The sequence below is a fragment of the Centruroides sculpturatus genome, unplaced genomic scaffold, assembly GCF_000671375.1.
Source record: "Centruroides sculpturatus isolate CEXI.00-Female unplaced genomic scaffold, Cexi_2.0 scaffold965, whole genome shotgun sequence".
Classification (NCBI taxonomy): domain Eukaryota; kingdom Metazoa; phylum Arthropoda; class Arachnida; order Scorpiones; family Buthidae; genus Centruroides; species Centruroides sculpturatus.
Genome location: NW_019385207.1, coordinates 304,016 through 325,846, shown reverse-complemented (window position 1 = coordinate 325,846; position 21,831 = coordinate 304,016). Strand labels below are relative to the sequence as shown.

The 21,831-nt window shown below is 26.3% G+C and overlaps 1 protein-coding gene across 1 annotated transcript in view; it reads left to right on the top strand.

The window, feature by feature from the left end:
* LOC111636122 (SCY1-like protein 2) overlaps nucleotides 1-21,831 on the top strand; it is a 78,935-nt gene that overhangs the window by 9,432 nt on the left and 47,672 nt on the right. The window contains exon 2 of the mRNA XM_023381296.1: nucleotides 1,494-1,654. Coding sequence (XP_023237064.1) covers nucleotides 1,494-1,654 — 161 coding nt within the window. The remainder of the gene's footprint in view (nucleotides 1-1,493; nucleotides 1,655-21,831) is intronic.

Here is a 21,831-nt window from a genome sequence, read left to right as displayed (position 1 = left end):
TGCATTCATGACAATGAAATACAGTATTTGAATTTTTTCTTAGTTTGAGTGCCCTCTGATAGCCATTAATAACATTAAAAACATAACATTACGTATAATTTTAATGTACTGCCTCTATAAATACGAATTTGTAACAATGGCTTTACCTAAAACCATTTCTTATTAAAACAGATTATACACATCCGTTTCCTAGATACCTTAGATCAGAGTTTCTCAAGGCGATATCGCTCCCATGTGGGCGTTTTTCCATGTTGAGGGGGCGATTAGTAAAAATTTATATTTGGGGGGCGAAAAATAATTTTCTGGGCTATATAGTAAAGCATTATATAAAAAATAATTAGATATTTTATTCGTTATATCGTACAATAATTAAACAAATAACATTAAACTAGTCACTAGTCTATTCAATGCAGTACGAATTTCGCGTTAGTCTTGGTCCTCGGCATCGGAATTTTGAAGTGTTGGGGGCGATAATAGATAGCGGTTTTATTGAAGCGGGCGATACTACGTTGAAGGAGGCGACGATTCGTTAGAGGTTGAGAAACACTGCCTTAGATCATTACGTAGGATTCGAATCTGCGACCAGGCGCCTAAAGAACAACTCCTTAATAAACAAATTGAAAATCTTGCTAATAATTTCATAATGTAATAATAAAAGTTTCATATACTTTTATTACAATTGAAGACACGAATGGATGAAGGTGTTTTGCTACAACTTTTCAAAACCCGACAAAACACGAATGAAGGTTTAATGTATCCGTCTCTCATCAAAGATCTCAGAAATTAAACAATTCCAATACTTCGTGGATATATTTATATCGGAATAATTATATAATAAAAACTTAAACATCAATTCACTCTAAACTTTGTAACATAATACTTTTATTCATTCATGTCTTCAGTTATTTATTATTCTATATGTATTATTATCACTACTATCTAATGTAACTATACCATTCTAATTCCATTTGTAAGTCTTTATAATTACACAATAAATATTACAGTATAGTATATTGTCTAGAGAAATATAGAAAACTTTTGGGAATAAATCTAGGAGACATTTAAAATTTCATCTGACAACTTGGCACCAGATTTAAATCATCGAAGCTGCTGAACTAGCGATGTTCAAGCTGAAATTAAATTTATTTTTGATTTAATATTATTATTTTATTTTAATTATTTATTATTATATTAAAATTTTCTTTCTGATGGATCGAATTTTATCTGGATATTCGCGATATTTCGGATTAGGATTTCGTTCCTCGAATTAAAATTTAAAAGCTTAACGAAAGATTCAATTATAAATTTTGTTTGATTGTTTATAAATAGTATAAAAATAGTAACTAGCATCTACTAATTAATAAGATTTCCTATTTAACTTGTAGTCAGAAGAAAGAGTTTAAATTAATTTTTAATCATTTTAATTAAATAACAATACAGTTAATATTTAATTTAGCAATTATACTTAAATAAAAAAATTAAATTTTCTATAGGAAGCGTCGGTTTTTATCTTCGAAAAGCGAGTGGCCGATAAACTGCACAAACCCAAACGAAAAGAAACCGTGACCGAAATTTTACGATCGAGCGTCAGACTTTTGGATCGTTTTAAACATCCAAAACTGTTAACATTATATCATCCCGTAGAGGAATCCAGGTAAGTAGTCGTTTGTTGGTTACAGATAGATTGCGTCACTTCCTATATTTATAGCTAAATATTATCGAGAAGAATGACAATGTCGAGAATAAACGGATATTTATCAGACTTAGCAGTGACGTGTCAAGTGTATAAAATATAATTTATAGATCCATCCAATGGTTTGTGATCAACCTCCTACTCTATTTCTCTCATCTGATTCTGATAAAAACTTTCCATTTTGATGGGAAATTTCAACAGTTTTTTTTCCTATTTTTTTCATTTGTTTAACACTTTTCATATAAAATGTATAAAATTAATTATTTATCTATTGAATATCGATCTATCTTTAAGTTATTAATAAGTTTGACAATTAATGTATCGTAATGATAAAAATGTCATATTATTAATGTGTCAAACGTTATAAATGCATTAAATATTTAAAATACAAAACGAAGTAAAATTTCCACACGAATTATTTTAGATTTATCGATAATAGAAATTTTCATATGCATCGGTGAACAAACGAAAGCTGTTCGACTAGAAAACAATGTTCCATTACTGAAAAACATCGTGTCACTTGCCCATAAATAATAATTTTTCCATTAATTTTATATACATCCAATTAAATAAATGTTACTTGTTACAAATATCCGAATATGGGTTTAATGACCTCTTTAGCCTTAATAAAAATATATTAATATCAAATATATTTTATGAATAAGTTTTAAATAAATAAAATGTAATAAAAGATTTAAATTTTATTAAATTTGTAGTACTAATAACATAAGTCTGTTATATTTATGTGGTATAAATCATGCAACAAAGTATAAACATTAAATAAATATTAAAACAATATGTAATTTACTTAATTAGAAATTATACACCTTTTTTAAAGAGATAAAGAATATAAATGTGGGTAAAATGTTTATTTTTCTAACTTTTAGCTTAAATACTATAATGTTTTATAAATAATATAATCAGTTTATTAAATTGTTAACAGAGAAGAAATGTAAATAATAAATGTTATAAACAAATAAAATTTTGATAGAAAATAAGCATGTGATAAATAGGATACGACTAATCTATTTTTTCTTTATTTTTTAAAATCATTAATATGGTAAGATAAATTAAAAAACTGTTAAAAATTGTTCGAAAAGACTAATTATTATTCGCTCTGATAAATTTCTGAATGAAAATTAATACCCTCATTCTCGAATTAAAAAAAAAACAATATATATATAAAAGACTATTAAGAGTATCATCATTATCAATACATCTACTTAAGAAAATGATTTTGTGAATATTTTTTCTTTAATCTTAGAAATTTAATAAATTTTAATAATAATAATAACTACCTTAAGTATTCCAAAAAAAAAGAAAAAATACAAAATTCTATTTACTCTCCAAATTAATATTACGCTTGCTATTTATTAACTTATCTGTTTTAATTTTTTACAGCTGATTTAAATATTAAATTTAATAATAATGATAATATAATATTAAAAAAAACAAAGAAAATTCTTAAAAATGTTTACTTTTATATACAAATATTCTTATTAATAATTCAAAATTAAAATTTAAACTTTAAGATTTAAAATCTTAAAGTTTGTCATAACTGTTGTCGAGAAATCTTCATTTTAACTGTTAAAATAATTAAAATTGATAATATTCATATCTCTTTGAATTGGAAAATAAATATTTTTCTTCTCAACTAAATTATATTAAATGAAACCTTGATGTGATTTACTCCCTAATAGGTCTACTATTTAGAATTTGCCTAACATTTTTATCACGATTGTCTGTACTGACTTTTGATCTACAAATACAGGTAGTTCTCGACTTACGACCGTAATTGGTTTCGAGGTCGTAAACCGATTTGGTCGTAAATCGGCCTTTACATTTTATGTCATTTTAATATCGTATCTTTAAATATCGTTTTCTTATTTTTACGTTCGTCAATCTTACGCGGGAATTTTTACACGTGTCTTATGGTCGAAATTGTTGGATTTAAAAAAAAGTTTTAGTCATGGAAATCATTAATAAAAACACACGAAAGTGATAAGGGCAAATATATCCGGAAGGCGGGCTACAGGACGAACAGAAGGAAAGACGAACCATTAGTATGTATGCTATCGTCATAACTGAACTAAAATAAAATTTTATACATAAATATCAAGCATCATCGCAAATTATCTTACGCTTAAAAAGTATTCGAAAATATTAAAAAGATTCAAAGTCAAAATTAATAATACAATGTAACGACGAAAGGAAAACAGCTTTTGATGATGAAGTAAATATTAAATATTAGAAATTTATTTTCTGTTCATTAATAAAGTGTAAAGTAAATCATAATTTTTTATTTGTTTGTATTGTATCAATCAATATTTTTCTACTTACGTAAACGACTTTATATTTGTTAAAAATTTCATTGTCCTATTTGAAATATTAACATTCAAATTAATTTTTTAATGCGAGATTAGGATATGTTAGCTTAATATTTAGGCAAAGCTTGACTTATATCTATAAAAAGTTACATATAGCTTGAAATATAAACAGTTATGGTAGAATCTAAGACCGAATTTTAAAAGTGAGAAAATAAACAATTCACAGATAATAAACAACATGTACCGCTCGTGATGTATCATTAAATCATAAACTACTGCTATTACATGGATTTCGGATTCAAAAATAGACTATTTCTTCTTTTGCAGATGGCAATTTTTACATAAGTAATGTTTCAATCTCAAGTTTCTCTTTATACATTTTAATGTTTCTAACAATTCAACATAGAATAATATTTTGGAAATAATATACAAATCACGTANTATTTAATTATGATTATATACATTTTAAATGAATATTTTAACCTATAATTAATTAAGTTATAGGGATATTTATATTTTAAAATAACATATTTTTAATCATTTTAACGAATTTGTATATTGGATCTCATTAAGACTTTGGACAAAAGACATTAAAACTTATACAAAGCGTGACAGGGAACTGGAAGTAATATTTCGGAAACATAATTTAAACATGTAGCAATTAACTATCTAATTACTTTAGTAAATTGAAAAATCAAAAATTGAAGAGCTAACCTTAACCAATCTATTTTAATGACGCAAAATATATTCGGTATAATTATTTAATGATATGAAATCTAGTATAGCGAAGAAAGGATCGTAATTGAGCGGATATAGAAGCAAACTCTCTCTTTAGTATCTCCGACATTTGATGCTAAAAAATAATTCCGCTTAATTTTATCCGATTAATTATCTCATTAGGTGACGTCAGTAATCCTTCTTTCAGGAAAAGATGTCGTCTAGTGTCATTTTCCGCCAGATTATTGGCAGAAAATAAACGAGCGACGATAGTGGAGATGGCTGCCAGCTTATCTAGCTTTTGTCCAGACCTTCGTCTTCGAGCATCTTCTACACAATGCTTTTGTCTGCATTCATAAATCTCTCCCTATCGGAAATCATCGTGTCACGTGAATGCTTCTAAACGGTGAAGGAACCTACAGTAATTTTGTATATTAATAATAAAAATCGAGAATATTAATCACCCAAAGTTTTTACCTCTTCTGTATTATCATGCTTTTAATGCAACAAGAGAAAAACATTTCAGATTACATAATCTTAAATATATATCGATTATTCAAGAAGGTGTATACATAACATTGATTTAGAATTTGTATGATAAAAAATGAATTTTGATCGCTTTTATCTACTTATTTACTGAACGCTTTTGTATGAAACGACATGCATGCAAAGATACAGAAAATGAATCATTCTAAGCAAGTTTTCGTCATCGTTTATCCTCAATAAAAATAAAAATTGAAAAAATTAAATTAAAAAAAAGCGCCATTAATAGAATTTTTTCTACGATGAATTGCTTTTAAAATAACAATAAACATCGCTCGCATCATCAAACTCTTCCTTAAATTAATTTTTAAAAATTAATTAAAATCTTTTATTGATATTTAACATATTTTAAAGATAGTTTTTCAATTAAACAATTTCGTTTCAACGATTTCGCATATTTGTGCGCCTTTCAAACAAACACCATTTTGTTTTAAAGGAGAGAAAAAATAAAATAATTTAAATAGAATATCTTTGCAGTGTGAAATGATATTCCATTCCAAATGCATTTTTCTATAAAATACCTGTCGAAATTTAAAAACGTGATAGAAATACATACAAAGCTTTCGAAAATTATATCTGAAGATATATCAATAAAAATAAATAGCATAATTCAATATTTTCAATCAATATCTTAAAAAGTTCGAATGGAGTAAGGAATATTCTTTTTATTCGAAAAATAAAAATAATTTTTTCTTTCATATTTTTAAAAATACAAGGTTTGATATCGTTTTTTAAAAGTAAATAATAGCTTTGAAATATGTACATAAATAAGAATTTCAAAAAGAGAAAGACGTTTATATACGAAAATCATATAAAGTTGTTTTAAGAAATTGTATATTTTGCAATGTTTAGAGGAGAAATTTAAAAAAAAAACGTGAAATTTTCTCGATTTAAATGATTAATTTTCAAATACATAAATAAATAATATGTTTTTTAAATAATCACAGAAAGTAAGAGGAGAAAAATGAAAATAGACTTATTAGCCGGAGGTAGAAAATATGACATTTTAGTAATTTTCAATTTGCTCTAAGGTCAATAAAAAATAATATATTATCGAAAAAAGAAGCAGCTTTCAAGTATTTTTTTCTTTTCTCTTTTTTACTATAAGATGGTTATTATAAATAAAATATCTCTATAATAAAATGTAGTGGTCGGTAACGGGTTGGTAAAATTAGAAAAGATTTATTGTAATTTCGAGTTTAATGCATCTGTTTATATAAGAAAAGAAAAAAAATTATATATATTTGAATAAAAAATGTTTCGTTCTTGATGGATTGATTTGTTATTTCAATGATACAGAAAGCGTTGAAATCTAAAATTAAAGATGGAAAATTGTGCTTCACTGCGTAAACGATCGTTTCTACTCTAGAATCCTATTCATTCAAAAATCCAGAAAAATTGCAATGGATTTATCTCCTAATGCAAATATTACAAAGGGTTGTTTAGAACTTTTTTTTATTTCTTTATTTTTTCAAACTAAAATAATTAGAGGCGATATAAAAGCAGGTATTATTTTTCTAAATAAAAATGGCATGTAGTTATGCTAGACTTGTACAGTTTTTTTTTTTTTTAACAACAGTTATTAACATTTTTAATAAAGCAAATCCTACTGTACGTTGTCACGATAAAAATGATTTAAGTAATGACTGCACTGAGTCGAGTGGGTCTCTGAAGAGTTCTTATCTTCGGAGACCGAGTATTTTATTCTATAAAACCAGAAATATTCATTCAATCTGCCTTTGGTACCTTAATTATCAATATTTCTATCGTCACGGTCAGCACTCTAATTTCTTGCCCTTCTTTATTCTACGCGCACGATAATGATTATTCGCTATATAATTATAAACTGTGGAAGAAAGGCCTCGAGGATACTTACAAAAGATATGCTTTTTTTTAAAGTTTTATAAATTCACTAAGAAATTTCACTATTTTATTTGTTTTTCGATCTTAAGCAACTGGAAAAGTATTCAGAATGCAAGACATTTCCTTCATTAGATTTCTTTCTTTTTCATAAATCATTTTTGTAGCAAAGATGTTACACGCACCGTTTACAGTTTAAATAGAGTAAAACGAATGAAAACCATAAATAATAAAAACGAATAATTTATTACGAGTGGTTTAGGTTATAAGAAAGAATATATTTATCATTCTTTATGATTATCGGATGATTTTGAAGGAATGGAATATTCTAATAGAACAAATCAAACAATTAAAAAAAAATAAATTTATTTAAATATGATATACAGACGACCAGTTTATATTTTATGCGATTATTGTGTAACACTTGTATTAAAGAATAATAAAAGATGTTCTTTGCCTTCTTTATCAGTTTTTCTTGTTGCATCTTGATGAAATATAAAACTTACATTAATTATGATTTGAAAAAACTATAGACCTATAAATTCCCATTGTCTGTCCGTCCTTCCTTAATCTCGAGAACCGTATTAGATAGATGAAAGTGGAGATTACATATGGAAAGCTTAGGAGCATTTTGTATAGTTGTCATCAGGAGATAATTATATTTAATATCAAGCAATTTGATCGTAATCTAGCATTTTATCTAATTTAAAATAATATACTATATATATTTTTTTATTATTTTAAATAGGCCTATATCTTAAATGCTGTATTAGTACGTTTGAATGTGTTTTAATTACTATTCATTAACAGCGATTTTAGTTCATTTACCATTTCTTAAATTGAAATTACTGGAATAAGATAATTGAAAGAACTCATTTAAAGCGAGAATCGAACCTGGATTCTCCTAATAAAAACACAACAAGATTGTATTTTTCTTTCTCTAAGATGATATTGATATAGTTTGAGTCTTACTAATCTTGGCAAGCTTGGTACCAAACAGATGCCGGAGTGGCGGATTTTCCGAACCAGTGAAGCTTGGGGTAAAAAATGGCGAAACAATTCATATACCATGTTCTTGCTGTATTACTGATAGCGATACAACTTATATAGACATAAACCTAGTCGTCACAAGTTTACTGTAATGTAAAATAAAGTGCAGTAGATTAGAAGAAAAAACAAAGAAAAATAATCCTACTGATACCTGTAAAATATTTTTAAAAAAATCACAACATGGCTAATTTCAATTTGCCAAAAGAGAAAAGGAATATTTTGATAAATTTTTAGCAAATCAAACAGAATTTAAAAAAAAAGTATCTCAAACAACTTTTTGGCAACTTCTATTAAAATGCATTCATGACAATGAAATACAGTATTTGAATTTTTTCTTAGTTTGAGTGCCCTCTGATAGCCATTAATAACATTAAAAACATAACATTGCGTATAATTTTAATGTACTGCCTCTATAGGGGAGATCGGGGCAACTTCGGCATGCGGGGCAAGTTTGTCAAGCGCTTTTTTAAAAAAACAAATTAAAAGAAGACTTTGGTTATAGGTTAGGCAGTTGAGTTTTATTGGTGGCTTGTTGAGTGTAGTGTTTTTATTGTTCTCCAACAAGCGTAGTTGAATTATCAAGCAAATTTTCATTTTCGTTCAATTCCATATAATATTTTTNAAAAAAAGTATCTCAAACAACTTTTTGGCAACTTCTATTAAAATGCATTCATGACAATGAAATACAGTATTTGAATTTTTTCTTAGTTTGAGTGCCCTCTGATAGCCATTAATAACATTAAAAACATAACATTACGTATAATTTTAATGTACTGCCTCTATAAATACGAATTTGTAACAATGGCTTTACCTAAAACCATTTCTTATTAAAACAGATTATACACATCCGTTTCCTAGATACCTTAGATCAGAGTTTCTCAAGGCGATATCGCTCCCATGTGGGCGTTTTTCCATGTTGAGGGGGCGATTAGTAAAAATTTATATTTGGGGGGCGAAAAATAATTTTCTGGGCTATATAGTAAAGCATTATATAAAAAATAATTAGATATTTTATTCGTTATATCGTACAATAATTAAACAAATAACATTAAACTAGTCACTAGTCTATTCAATGCAGTACGAATTTCGCGTTAGTCTTGGTCCTCGGCATCGGAATTTTGAAGTGTTGGGGGCGATAATAGATAGCGGTTTTATTGAAGCGGGCGATACTACGTTGAAGGAGGCGACGATTCGTTAGAGGTTGAGAAACACTGCCTTAGATCATTACGTAGGATTCGAATCTGCGACCAGGCGCCTAAAGAACAACTCCTTAATAAACAAATTGAAAATCTTGCTAATAATTTCATAATGTAATAATAAAAGTTTCATATACTTTTATTACAATTGAAGACACGAATGGATGAAGGTGTTTTGCTACAACTTTTCAAAACCCGACAAAACACGAATGAAGGTTTAATGTATCCGTCTCTCATCAAAGATCTCAGAAATTAAACAATTCCAATACTTCGTGGATATATTTATATCGGAATAATTATATAATAAAAACTTAAACATCAATTCACTCTAAACTTTGTAACATAATACTTTTATTCATTCATGTCTTCAGTTATTTATTATTCTATATGTATTATTATCACTACTATCTAATGTAACTATACCATTCTAATTCCATTTGTAAGTCTTTATAATTACACAATAAATATTACAGTATAGTATATTGTCTAGAGAAATATAGAAAACTTTTGGGAATAAATCTAGGAGACATTTAAAATTTCATCTGACAACTTGGCACCAGATTTAAATCATCGAAGCTGCTGAACTAGCGATGTTCAAGCTGAAATTAAATTTATTTTTGATTTAATATTATTATTTTATTTTAATTATTTATTATTATATTAAAATTTTCTTTCTGATGGATCGAATTTTATCTGGATATTCGCGATATTTCGGATTAGGATTTCGTTCCTCGAATTAAAATTTAAAAGCTTAACGAAAGATTCAATTATAAATTTTGTTTGATTGTTTATAAATAGTATAAAAATAGTAACTAGCATCTACTAATTAATAAGATTTCCTATTTAACTTGTAGTCAGAAGAAAGAGTTTAAATTAATTTTTAATCATTTTAATTAAATAACAATACAGTTAATATTTAATTTAGCAATTATACTTAAATAAAAAAATTAAATTTTCTATAGGAAGCGTCGGTTTTTATCTTCGAAAAGCGAGTGGCCGATAAACTGCACAAACCCAAACGAAAAGAAACCGTGACCGAAATTTTACGATCGAGCGTCAGACTTTTGGATCGTTTTAAACATCCAAAACTGTTAACATTATATCATCCCGTAGAGGAATCCAGGTAAGTAGTCGTTTGTTGGTTACAGATAGATTGCGTCACTTCCTATATTTATAGCTAAATATTATCGAGAAGAATGACAATGTCGAGAATAAACGGATATTTATCAGACTTAGCAGTGACGTGTCAAGTGTATAAAATATAATTTATAGATCCATCCAATGGTTTGTGATCAACCTCCTACTCTATTTCTCTCATCTGATTCTGATAAAAACTTTCCATTTTGATGGGAAATTTCAACAGTTTTTTTTCCTATTTTTTTCATTTGTTTAACACTTTTCATATAAAATGTATAAAATTAATTATTTATCTATTGAATATCGATCTATCTTTAAGTTATTAATAAGTTTGACAATTAATGTATCGTAATGATAAAAATGTCATATTATTAATGTGTCAAACGTTATAAATGCATTAAATATTTAAAATACAAAACGAAGTAAAATTTCCACACGAATTATTTTAGATTTATCGATAATAGAAATTTTCATATGCATCGGTGAACAAACGAAAGCTGTTCGACTAGAAAACAATGTTCCATTACTGAAAAACATCGTGTCACTTGCCCATAAATAATAATTTTTCCATTAATTTTATATACATCCAATTAAATAAATGTTACTTGTTACAAATATCCGAATATGGGTTTAATGACCTCTTTAGCCTTAATAAAAATATATTAATATCAAATATATTTTATGAATAAGTTTTAAATAAATAAAATGTAATAAAAGATTTAAATTTTATTAAATTTGTAGTACTAATAACATAAGTCTGTTATATTTATGTGGTATAAATCATGCAACAAAGTATAAACATTAAATAAATATTAAAACAATATGTAATTTACTTAATTAGAAATTATACACCTTTTTTAAAGAGATAAAGAATATAAATGTGGGTAAAATGTTTATTTTTCTAACTTTTAGCTTAAATACTATAATGTTTTATAAATAATATAATCAGTTTATTAAATTGTTAACAGAGAAGAAATGTAAATAATAAATGTTATAAACAAATAAAATTTTGATAGAAAATAAGCATGTGATAAATAGGATACGACTAATCTATTTTTTCTTTATTTTTTAAAATCATTAATATGGTAAGATAAATTAAAAAACTGTTAAAAATTGTTCGAAAAGACTAATTATTATTCGCTCTGATAAATTTCTGAATGAAAATTAATACCCTCATTCTCGAATTAAAAAAAAAACAATATATATATAAAAGACTATTAAGAGTATCATCATTATCAATACATCTACTTAAGAAAATGATTTTGTGAATATTTTTTCTTTAATCTTAGAAATTTAATAAATTTTAATAATAATAATAACTACCTTAAGTATTCCAAAAAAAAAGAAAAAATACAAAATTCTATTTACTCTCCAAATTAATATTACGCTTGCTATTTATTAACTTATCTGTTTTAATTTTTTACAGCTGATTTAAATATTAAATTTAATAATAATGATAATATAATATTAAAAAAAACAAAGAAAATTCTTAAAAATGTTTACTTTTATATACAAATATTCTTATTAATAATTCAAAATTAAAATTTAAACTTTAAGATTTAAAATCTTAAAGTTTGTCATAACTGTTGTCGAGAAATCTTCATTTTAACTGTTAAAATAATTAAAATTGATAATATTCATATCTCTTTGAATTGGAAAATAAATATTTTTCTTCTCAACTAAATTATATTAAATGAAACCTTGATGTGATTTACTCCCTAATAGGTCTACTATTTAGAATTTGCCTAACATTTTTATCACGATTGTCTGTACTGACTTTTGATCTACAAATACAGGTAGTTCTCGACTTACGACCGTAATTGGTTTCGAGGTCGTAAACCGATTTGGTCGTAAATCGGCCTTTACATTTTATGTCATTTTAATATCGTATCTTTAAATATCGTTTTCTTATTTTTACGTTCGTCAATCTTACGCGGGAATTTTTACACGTGTCTTATGGTCGAAATTGTTGGATTTAAAAAAAAGTTTTAGTCATGGAAATCATTAATAAAAACACACGAAAGTGATAAGGGCAAATATATCCGGAAGGCGGGCTACAGGACGAACAGAAGGAAAGACGAACCATTAGTATGTATGCTATCGTCATAACTGAACTAAAATAAAATTTTATACATAAATATCAAGCATCATCGCAAATTATCTTACGCTTAAAAAGTATTCGAAAATATTAAAAAGATTCAAAGTCAAAATTAATAATACAATGTAACGACGAAAGGAAAACAGCTTTTGATGATGAAGTAAATATTAAATATTAGAAATTTATTTTCTGTTCATTAATAAAGTGTAAAGTAAATCATAATTTTTTATTTGTTTGTATTGTATCAATCAATATTTTTCTACTTACGTAAACGACTTTATATTTGTTAAAAATTTCATTGTCCTATTTGAAATATTAACATTCAAATTAATTTTTTAATGCGAGATTAGGATATGTTAGCTTAATATTTAGGCAAAGCTTGACTTATATCTATAAAAAGTTACATATAGCTTGAAATATAAACAGTTATGGTAGAATCTAAGACCGAATTTTAAAAGTGAGAAAATAAACAATTCACAGATAATAAACAACATGTACCGCTCGTGATGTATCATTAAATCATAAACTACTGCTATTACATGGATTTCGGATTCAAAAATAGACTATTTCTTCTTTTGCAGATGGCAATTTTTACATAAGTAATGTTTCAATCTCAAGTTTCTCTTTATACATTTTAATGTTTCTAACAATTCAACATAGAATAATATTTTGGAAATAATATACAAATCACGTAGATTTACACTTAATATTTCTCTATAAATTTATATAATATTTTACGAAATATTGAAATTATTCTTATATCATTATTTAATTGCTTGCATAAGTAAACTCACTCGACTGTTCTAATAATTTTTTACATTTTAATCAGCATCTAAATATATGAAGTAAATTTTACATGTATATAACTCATGAGATCTCTCATAATTTATAAATATATAAAACTTATTTCCACTCTTTTGTAGCTTAAAAACTTAAATTAAAAATATAATATATATTTTTAAAGAATAAAAGTAACATAAGGTTGTTTATAATTTGTAACTGGCAAACTACTCCTATTTGAATTTATATATGACCTTTAGTAGACGAAGAAGAAAATTACTATTTTCTTTTTATTATTAAATTAGTTTTGATGCCTTAAAATATATTATTTATCCCTTTCAAAGTAAAACAAATAATAAATATAATTTTAAAATAATAAAAATAATAATATATGAAGGGTTATAATTCTTAAGTTTTATTTAAAATGAAGTATTAGGTATAGTCTTTCTGATACTTTTATTTGAAATAGGCCTACTAGTACAGTATTCTGATAAAAGACATAAATTTAAAAATCGTGCATTTGTATCTAATCCGTGACTACATTATTCTCCTCGAAGAAATTCTATTTTAACATTCTTTTATGCTAAATAATTTTAAATCGTCGCATTTCGAGTACAATGCTTGAAGTTCTACAAAAGTTTACTTCCTTTACATTGAAAAATTCTCCAAAGTAATTATAAACGATTTCTGAAGCTCGCAATCAAAGGATTTTGGAAATGTAAGTCTACGGTAAGCGATGCATTCATGTTTAAAATACGTGATCTAAAACTTAAAAACTTAGCCTGAAAATTTAGTTAGAGAATTCTATTCTTTTTAAATTTTAATTTTTTTTTTTTTTTTTGTGTATTTTATAGACGACAACGATATTTTTTAACTCTTCTAAGTGGAAAATCATAATCTCGTTTGAAACTTCATTTCTTATTTAAAAAATAAAGCTGCTAAAAGTTTTTCTTAGTATATTTTTCACTTAATCGAAAAACGCAAAATTGTTTATTACAATATATCTTTCATAATTTATTTTTCAAAATGATGAAAAAGCTAAACAAAATAAAAACAATTTGGAAGATTGAAATAAAATCGTTGAAATGAAATTTCTGTTGTCGAAATCGATTGTTCTGATGGGAAAGAATACTGTTACGAATGTATATTTTCTAATTGCTGAATAGTTAAAATCAAATAATAGATAGTTATAAGATTGCTAGAAATTCTAAATAAGTATATAAATCATAATAAATAAATCTTTAAAAGGATTGGTTGGTTAGTTATTACTTCTCCGGCTATTATAGGCTATATAACAAAGGAAAAGTATGGCAATCGTTCAAAAACTGATTCTCCAAGATTTTTATTTACATTCTTGGCTCAGGATACCTTGAAACGTCGAGAAATGCAAAGAAAGGGGGTGGATTTCTGTATGTATGGATGTTAGTGTGGGGGGCACGATTTTGTACACTTTCTTTCAAGCTTAATAATTCTTGTGCTTTTTGTCGAAAATTTCTGAAATTTTTCAGGATGGTTTCTTTAATAGGGCGATTGATTCTATTAAATTTCGATGATTAAACGTCGAGAGGGTGGAAAGATAAAGGGAATCATGTGTATCTCCAATAGGGTTAGACTTAATGACAATTTTATTCGTTATTAGCATTTACAAATTTTTATAAAACTCATATCTACTGTCAAAATTAAGCTTTTTGTCATTTCTAATAATTAAAACTGTTAAAAAATTTAAATAAAATATCATAACAGATGGCGCTACACGCGCAGTTTTAAATGTTGCCGGTAAAGTTAAGCAACTCGTTGCTGGATTTTTTAAACAGTTTTTTTGAATGCTTAACAGGTTTTTCGCCAAAAAACCTGTTCAGCATTTACATTGTTGCGAAAACTGTTCCAGACGCTAAAAAATTTTTTTTAATTTGAATACTTAGGCTATATCTTTTCTTGTAATATTGAAAGCTGTGATTTTTCTCACTTCTCATAATAAAAATAGACTCGATGTTATTACGAAACAGAGCATAATATATATTAGAAAATTATAATATATGTTTAAAATATTATGATCTATTTTAAATTTCTGACATCTTTTGAATTTTTTTTTTTTTTTTTTTTTTTGTTAGTTACCGCAGAAGAGTGATACACATTTAAGATCTTATTTTTCATGTTAATTTATTTTATTCTCATTTTTATTATGGGAAATACAGTAGATAACGCAATAATCAATTGCAAAATGGAAAAGGGCACAGATTTCTTCAGTTAGTTAAACATAAACTAGTTTATTAATGCCAAAACGGGACGGAGTAGCCGCAACTGATAAATATTATTAAAAATCTCTTATTAAAATTCCGACAAGAAATATAGATGGACATTATTAACAATTTCTTAGTACATTATTACCGATATTGATTTGATAGCGTAAATATACGGAAATTTCTCTAAAATATTTGATTTTTTTAAAATCTAATAACGAAAAAGTAATATTCTCAACCGTATAATATCAAATTTAATAGGTTAATGAAGAAGATTTTCTAGGAAATCTTCATTATTTCTTCTTCTTCTTCTTCTTCGTCTTCTTCTGCTTCTCCAAACCTAGCATATTTTTTAGATAAACTTATTTTGCTTTAGTTCTTGTCAATCGTGAGCAAAAATATTCTTTCTGCGGAAGGTGTAGTTTTTGGAAAACAAAGAACCAGTGCAAAAAATTACTAAAACCTTAAAATTCAAGATTTTTTCGTGCTTTTCATTAAATATTTTGATCCATCTATCAACTTTATCAAATTTTTTCTTTATTGTATTTCTTCAAGTTTGATTATTATTGTTTTTATTAGCAACCATTGATCGAACTGTCGAATTTCATTTGTTTTCGTTCGAGTAATATTCCTTAAGTTCGTCGAAACTATTCTGTTAGCTATATTTTGTGCCATTTCTTCCTCGACAATATCCATTCTAGGTCCTTATTGACACAGAATAATCATTTTCTAACAAATCACGAATTCGGATTACAATATATTAATGTGTATAATATACAAACTAAAGAGCCAAATTTTTTGATTTTCAAAATATGAAATAGAAGCGATAATTTTACTAAAATGACGACAAAACGGCTGAAAAAGAACAAAAAAAAAGGTACTATCGTTCATCACATTCCTGGATGAACAGTATCATTTTCTTCAGTACTGTTTTTATATCTTACTATTATAAAAATCTTTGCTTTCAGATATTGATAAAAAATATATCGGATAAAATTGCAAATCTTAACAGATCACAAAACAACTGATATTTTGGTGAGAGAGAGAATTAGTTCTTACTAAATGTTATATTTTCGGATATGAGATCATCACATCTGTTATTTGATATGTTTCATCAATAAATAGAGATGTGTAATGGTAACTGAAAAAATAGTAGATGAGCAACTTGTTCTTTTTACTCCACCTTATTCAAAATAAAAAAATCTTATTATGAAAGAATATATAATTTACATGATATTCGTACAAAACTTAATAGTTACATTATACAGTCATTTTGAATTGTGTAGAAAAACCACAATGAAATCATAATAATTTCTTTAGATTTTGAATAGTCATATGCAGTAAAGGACGGCCATACTTTGAAGTTTTCAGCCATTCAAAAATTCCCATTACCAAGACTGCAAGTAGCGTGCGCAAACATTTGTGGCACATCTCTGAGATACAGCTGAAACACGTTAAAAATTGACTTATGAAGTGTAACAATGGTCGAAATTCTATGATAAAGGAATGAACCAACGAAACAGAAAAATACTGTAATTTTATTTTAATTATATTACATATACTGTATATACATTTCATCACAAAATTCCTCTTGGCTTCCATTTCGAATAGTTACAATGACACAGACACGAAGGTATTTATTTGCTTTGTGTTTTCAATCGACGGGAGAACAACAAACTTTTTGTTTTTATTTTCGATTGCAGTCATGCAGTATTTGAAACGATGCATGCTGCTTAATAGGAACAGTTGACGAGATTGTAGTTGTTTTGCGTGACTGAAATTTGCAAAATGTGACCGATATTTAAGGAAACATTTTCCTATCCTATGAATCCGATATCTGATTCGAAATAAAGTATATTCTCTTGAGTTTTCAATGTAAATTTCACTCACATTTCCTAATAATGCTGACTGAGTTTATCATGGGTAAAATCTATCAAAAACGAACAAAATTGAATCCGATTTTAAGTAATATGACAATAGCGGCGACGACTAAGTTATTTTATGTAAAATTTACTTTAATTGAACAGAATGTATTGAAAATTTAACCTATCTTGGTAATTTATCAGTATATGCATACCATAGTGCTTTCGAGAAAGCCATCATTTATCTCAACTTATAAGATTGATTACATTTCACTAATTAATCAACAATTACTTATAAGCATTTCATATTCGTTCAAAAAATAATGAACTTTACATCGACATTTCAATGAAAATTTTCAAAGCTTCCTTTTCACTTATTTGTGAAAAAATTTCATAATGCAATTTTCACACTTCATATTTTGTAAAAAGAATACTCTTGAAATACCACTCTGAAATTTGTCCTTATAGTTTCTCCAATTTTTCGTGAAATTTAAAGTTTAAATTATATTAGACATTTAATTTAATTTATTTTTTATTTAACTCTTTCCTCTCTTGGACAGTAACAAGGCCTTTATTCCCATACTGTCCAACATTATACATTTGTACACAGAATTTTTAGCGTTACAAGATCTGTTTTTATTGCAAATAAAATGAAATTCATTAGAAATCGCATGACATATAAAATATCAGAGTATTCGAATTATATAGCTTTAAATCAATGAATATTCTAAAATTTCGCTATATTGAGTACAAGTGTGTAAAATTTTTCGAATAAGCCGAAACGTAGTACAGGTATTTCAATTCTCCTAGAATTATTGAATAACATGTATTTATTGTTCTTATTCCAGAAAGTTTGTATAATCCCGAAAGTAAAATTATTATATTCAACTCTGAAGTGAATTAATTTTGTATTATTTTTAATAAAGTAATGAATAGTGAAATCGCGATTTTATTTTAATGATATATACAATGTGTATTAATATGTAGAGAATTTTTAATTAAACAATTTATTGCTAATCTCTAATTGCTTGGAAGTCTAATCTCCTGTTTTCAAGATTAAACGATCGTCTATCAGTTCTTGATTACTCGAGATCCGATTTTGATTTCAAATATTAAAACTATTTAAGAAAAGAGAATTTTAAATAATCAAATATCATATAAATTGCCTTTTTTATTTCAAATAATTTTTACTATAATCTTCAGAAATTATTTATAAAGCAATCTGGGTGGATCCGTTTGGCAGTAAGGTCGATCAGTACATGTAAGGGTCGAAGAACGAAACCGTCTTGAATTATCCATGAAAATCACAAAGTTTCAGATACTCTGACCAGTAGTATGAAATTGTCATTCTTATCGACTATAAAAAACTAAGTTAAAATTAGAAATTTATATCTGATTCGATTTTTCAATTGGCTTTTGGGACATTAAATATTGAATATATTTGAGGATGGCGTTAATCCTTATTAATCTCATATTTACGATGAAAATATTCATATATATTTATTGAATTTAAATTTCAGACTTTCTAATTGTTAAATTTTTTCTTTGTTAGAAATTTTAACATCGATTGATCATTTTATTGTTATTAATATATAAAATGATATACAAAAATAAACAGTTGTAATATCAAAATGAATTTAAAAGAAGAATTACAAGTAAAATACTTCGTAAAGAGAGAAATCAGTGTTTGTCCCGAGCACTATTTTTTCACGGTACTGATGAAATTGGAATAATAAATATATGAAAAATATTTTATGATTCAAAGATACATAAAAAAAATCTTTACTGTATTGACATCGCAAAAAACAACTGTATTTAACTGTTAATTGTCCTTCGAAGTTGGTTTTTCAGTATATAAAATTGAATTTAATTGTATTTTTAATGATAAAAATTTGGCATTTCATAAATGCTTTTAAACAATATTTTTATGCATCGTTTCTTCATGTTTATGATTTAATTTTTAAATATTTTCTAATGGTATTTTATATTTATAAATTTGNTTTATATTTTAAAATAACATATTTTTAATCATTTTAATTAAATAACAATACAGTTAATATTTAATTTAGCAATTATACTTAAATAAAAAAATTAAATTTTTCTATAGGAAGCGTCGGTTTTTATCTTCGAAAAGCGAGTGGCCGATAAACTGCACAAACCCAAACGAAAAGAAACCGTGACCGAAATTTTACGATCGAGCGTCAGACTTTTGGATCGTTTTAAACATCCAAAACTGTTAACATTATATCATCCCGTAGAGGAATCCAGGTAAGTAGTCGTTTGTTGGTTACAGATAGATTGCGTCACTTCCTATATTTATAGCTAAATATTATCGAGAAGAATGACAATGTCGAGAATAAACGGATATTTATCAGACTTAGCAGTGACGTGTCAAGTGTATAAAATATAATTTATAGATCCATCCAATGGTTTGTGATCAACCTCCTACTCTATTTCTCTCATCTGATTCTGATAAAAACTTTCCATTTTGATGGGAAATTTCAACAGTTTTTTTTCCTATTTTTTTCATTTGTTTAACACTTTTCATATAAAATGTATAAAATTAATTATTTATCTATTGAATATCGATCTATCTTTAAGTTATTAATAAGTTTGACAATTAATGTATCGTAATGATAAAAATGTCATATTATTAATGTGTCAAACGTTATAAATGCATTAAATATTTAAAATACAAAACGAAGTAAAATTTCCACACGAATTATTTTAGATTTATCGATAATAGAAATTTTCATATGCATCGGTGAACAAACGAAAGCTGTTCGACTAGAAAACAATGTTCCATTACTGAAAAACATCGTGTCACTTGCCCATAAATAATAATTTTTCCATTAATTTTATATACATCCAATTAAATAAATGTTACTTGTTACAAATATCCGAATATGGGTTTAATGACCTCTTTAGCCTTAATAAAAATATATTAATATCAAATATATTTTATGAATAAGTTTTAAATAAATAAAATGTAATAAAAGATTTAAATTTTATTAAATTTGTAGTACTAATAACATAAGTCTGTTATATTTATGTGGTATAAATCATGCAACAAAGTATAAACATTAAATAAATATTAAAACAATATGTAATTTACTTAATTAAATATATCTTAAATGCAGTATTAGTACGTTTGAAGGAGTTTTAATTACTATTCATTAACAGCGATTTTAGTTCATTTACCATTTCTTAAATTGAAATTACTGGAAGAAGATAATGGAAAGAACTCATTTAAAGCGAGAATCGAACCTGGATTCTCCTAATAAAAACACAACAAGATTGTATTTTTCTTTCTCTAAGATGATATTGATATAGTTTGAGTCTTACTAATCTTGGCAAGCTTGGTACCAAACAGATGCCGGAGTGGCGGATTTTCCGAACCAGTGAAGCTTGGGGTAAAAAATGGCGAAACAATTCATATACCATGTTCTTGCTGTATTACTGATAGCGATACAACTTATATAGACATAAACCTAGTCGTCACAAGTTTACTGTAATGTAAAATAAAGTGCAGTAGATTAGAAGAAAAAACAAAGAAAAATAATCCTACTGATACCTGTAAAATATTTTTTAAAAAATCACAACATGGCTAATTTCAATTTGCCAAAAGAGAAAAGGAATATTTTGATAAATTTTTAGCAAATCAAACAGAATTTAAAAAAAAAGTATCTCAAACAACTTTTTGGCAACTTCTATTAAAATGCATTCATGACAATGAAATACAGTATTTGAATTTTTTCTTAGTTTGAGTGCCCTCTGATAGCCATTAATAACATTAAAAACATAACATTGCGTATAATTTTAATGTACTGCCTCTATAGGGGAGATCGGGGCAACTTCGGCATGCGGGGCAAGTTTGTCAAGCGCTTTTTTAAAAAAACAAATTAAAAGAAGACTTTGGTTATAGGTTAGGCAGTTGAGTTTTATTGGTGGCTTGTTGAGTGTAGTGTTTTTATTGTTCTCCAACAAGCGTAGTTGAATTATCAAGCAAATTTTCATTTTCGTTCAATTCCATATAATATTTTTTTCCATTTATATTGAATTGGCAGGTTTTGTTATAATTCCATGATAACGAAAGTTACTTTTCCTGTTAGAAGGATGTAACTTCAACTTATTCACGTGGCCAGATCGTGGCTTGGCATTCTGTTCTCAGGGTTGTACTTAATGTTTCGAAATCATGACTAGCGGGGTAAGATCGGCAACATAAAGCCACATTAGAAGCAAAGGATAAAAATCAAACAGATGATAAATGAAAACATGTTTGCATTTGTTATTCATGTATATATGTCTTTGAACTTGCATTTCGTTGT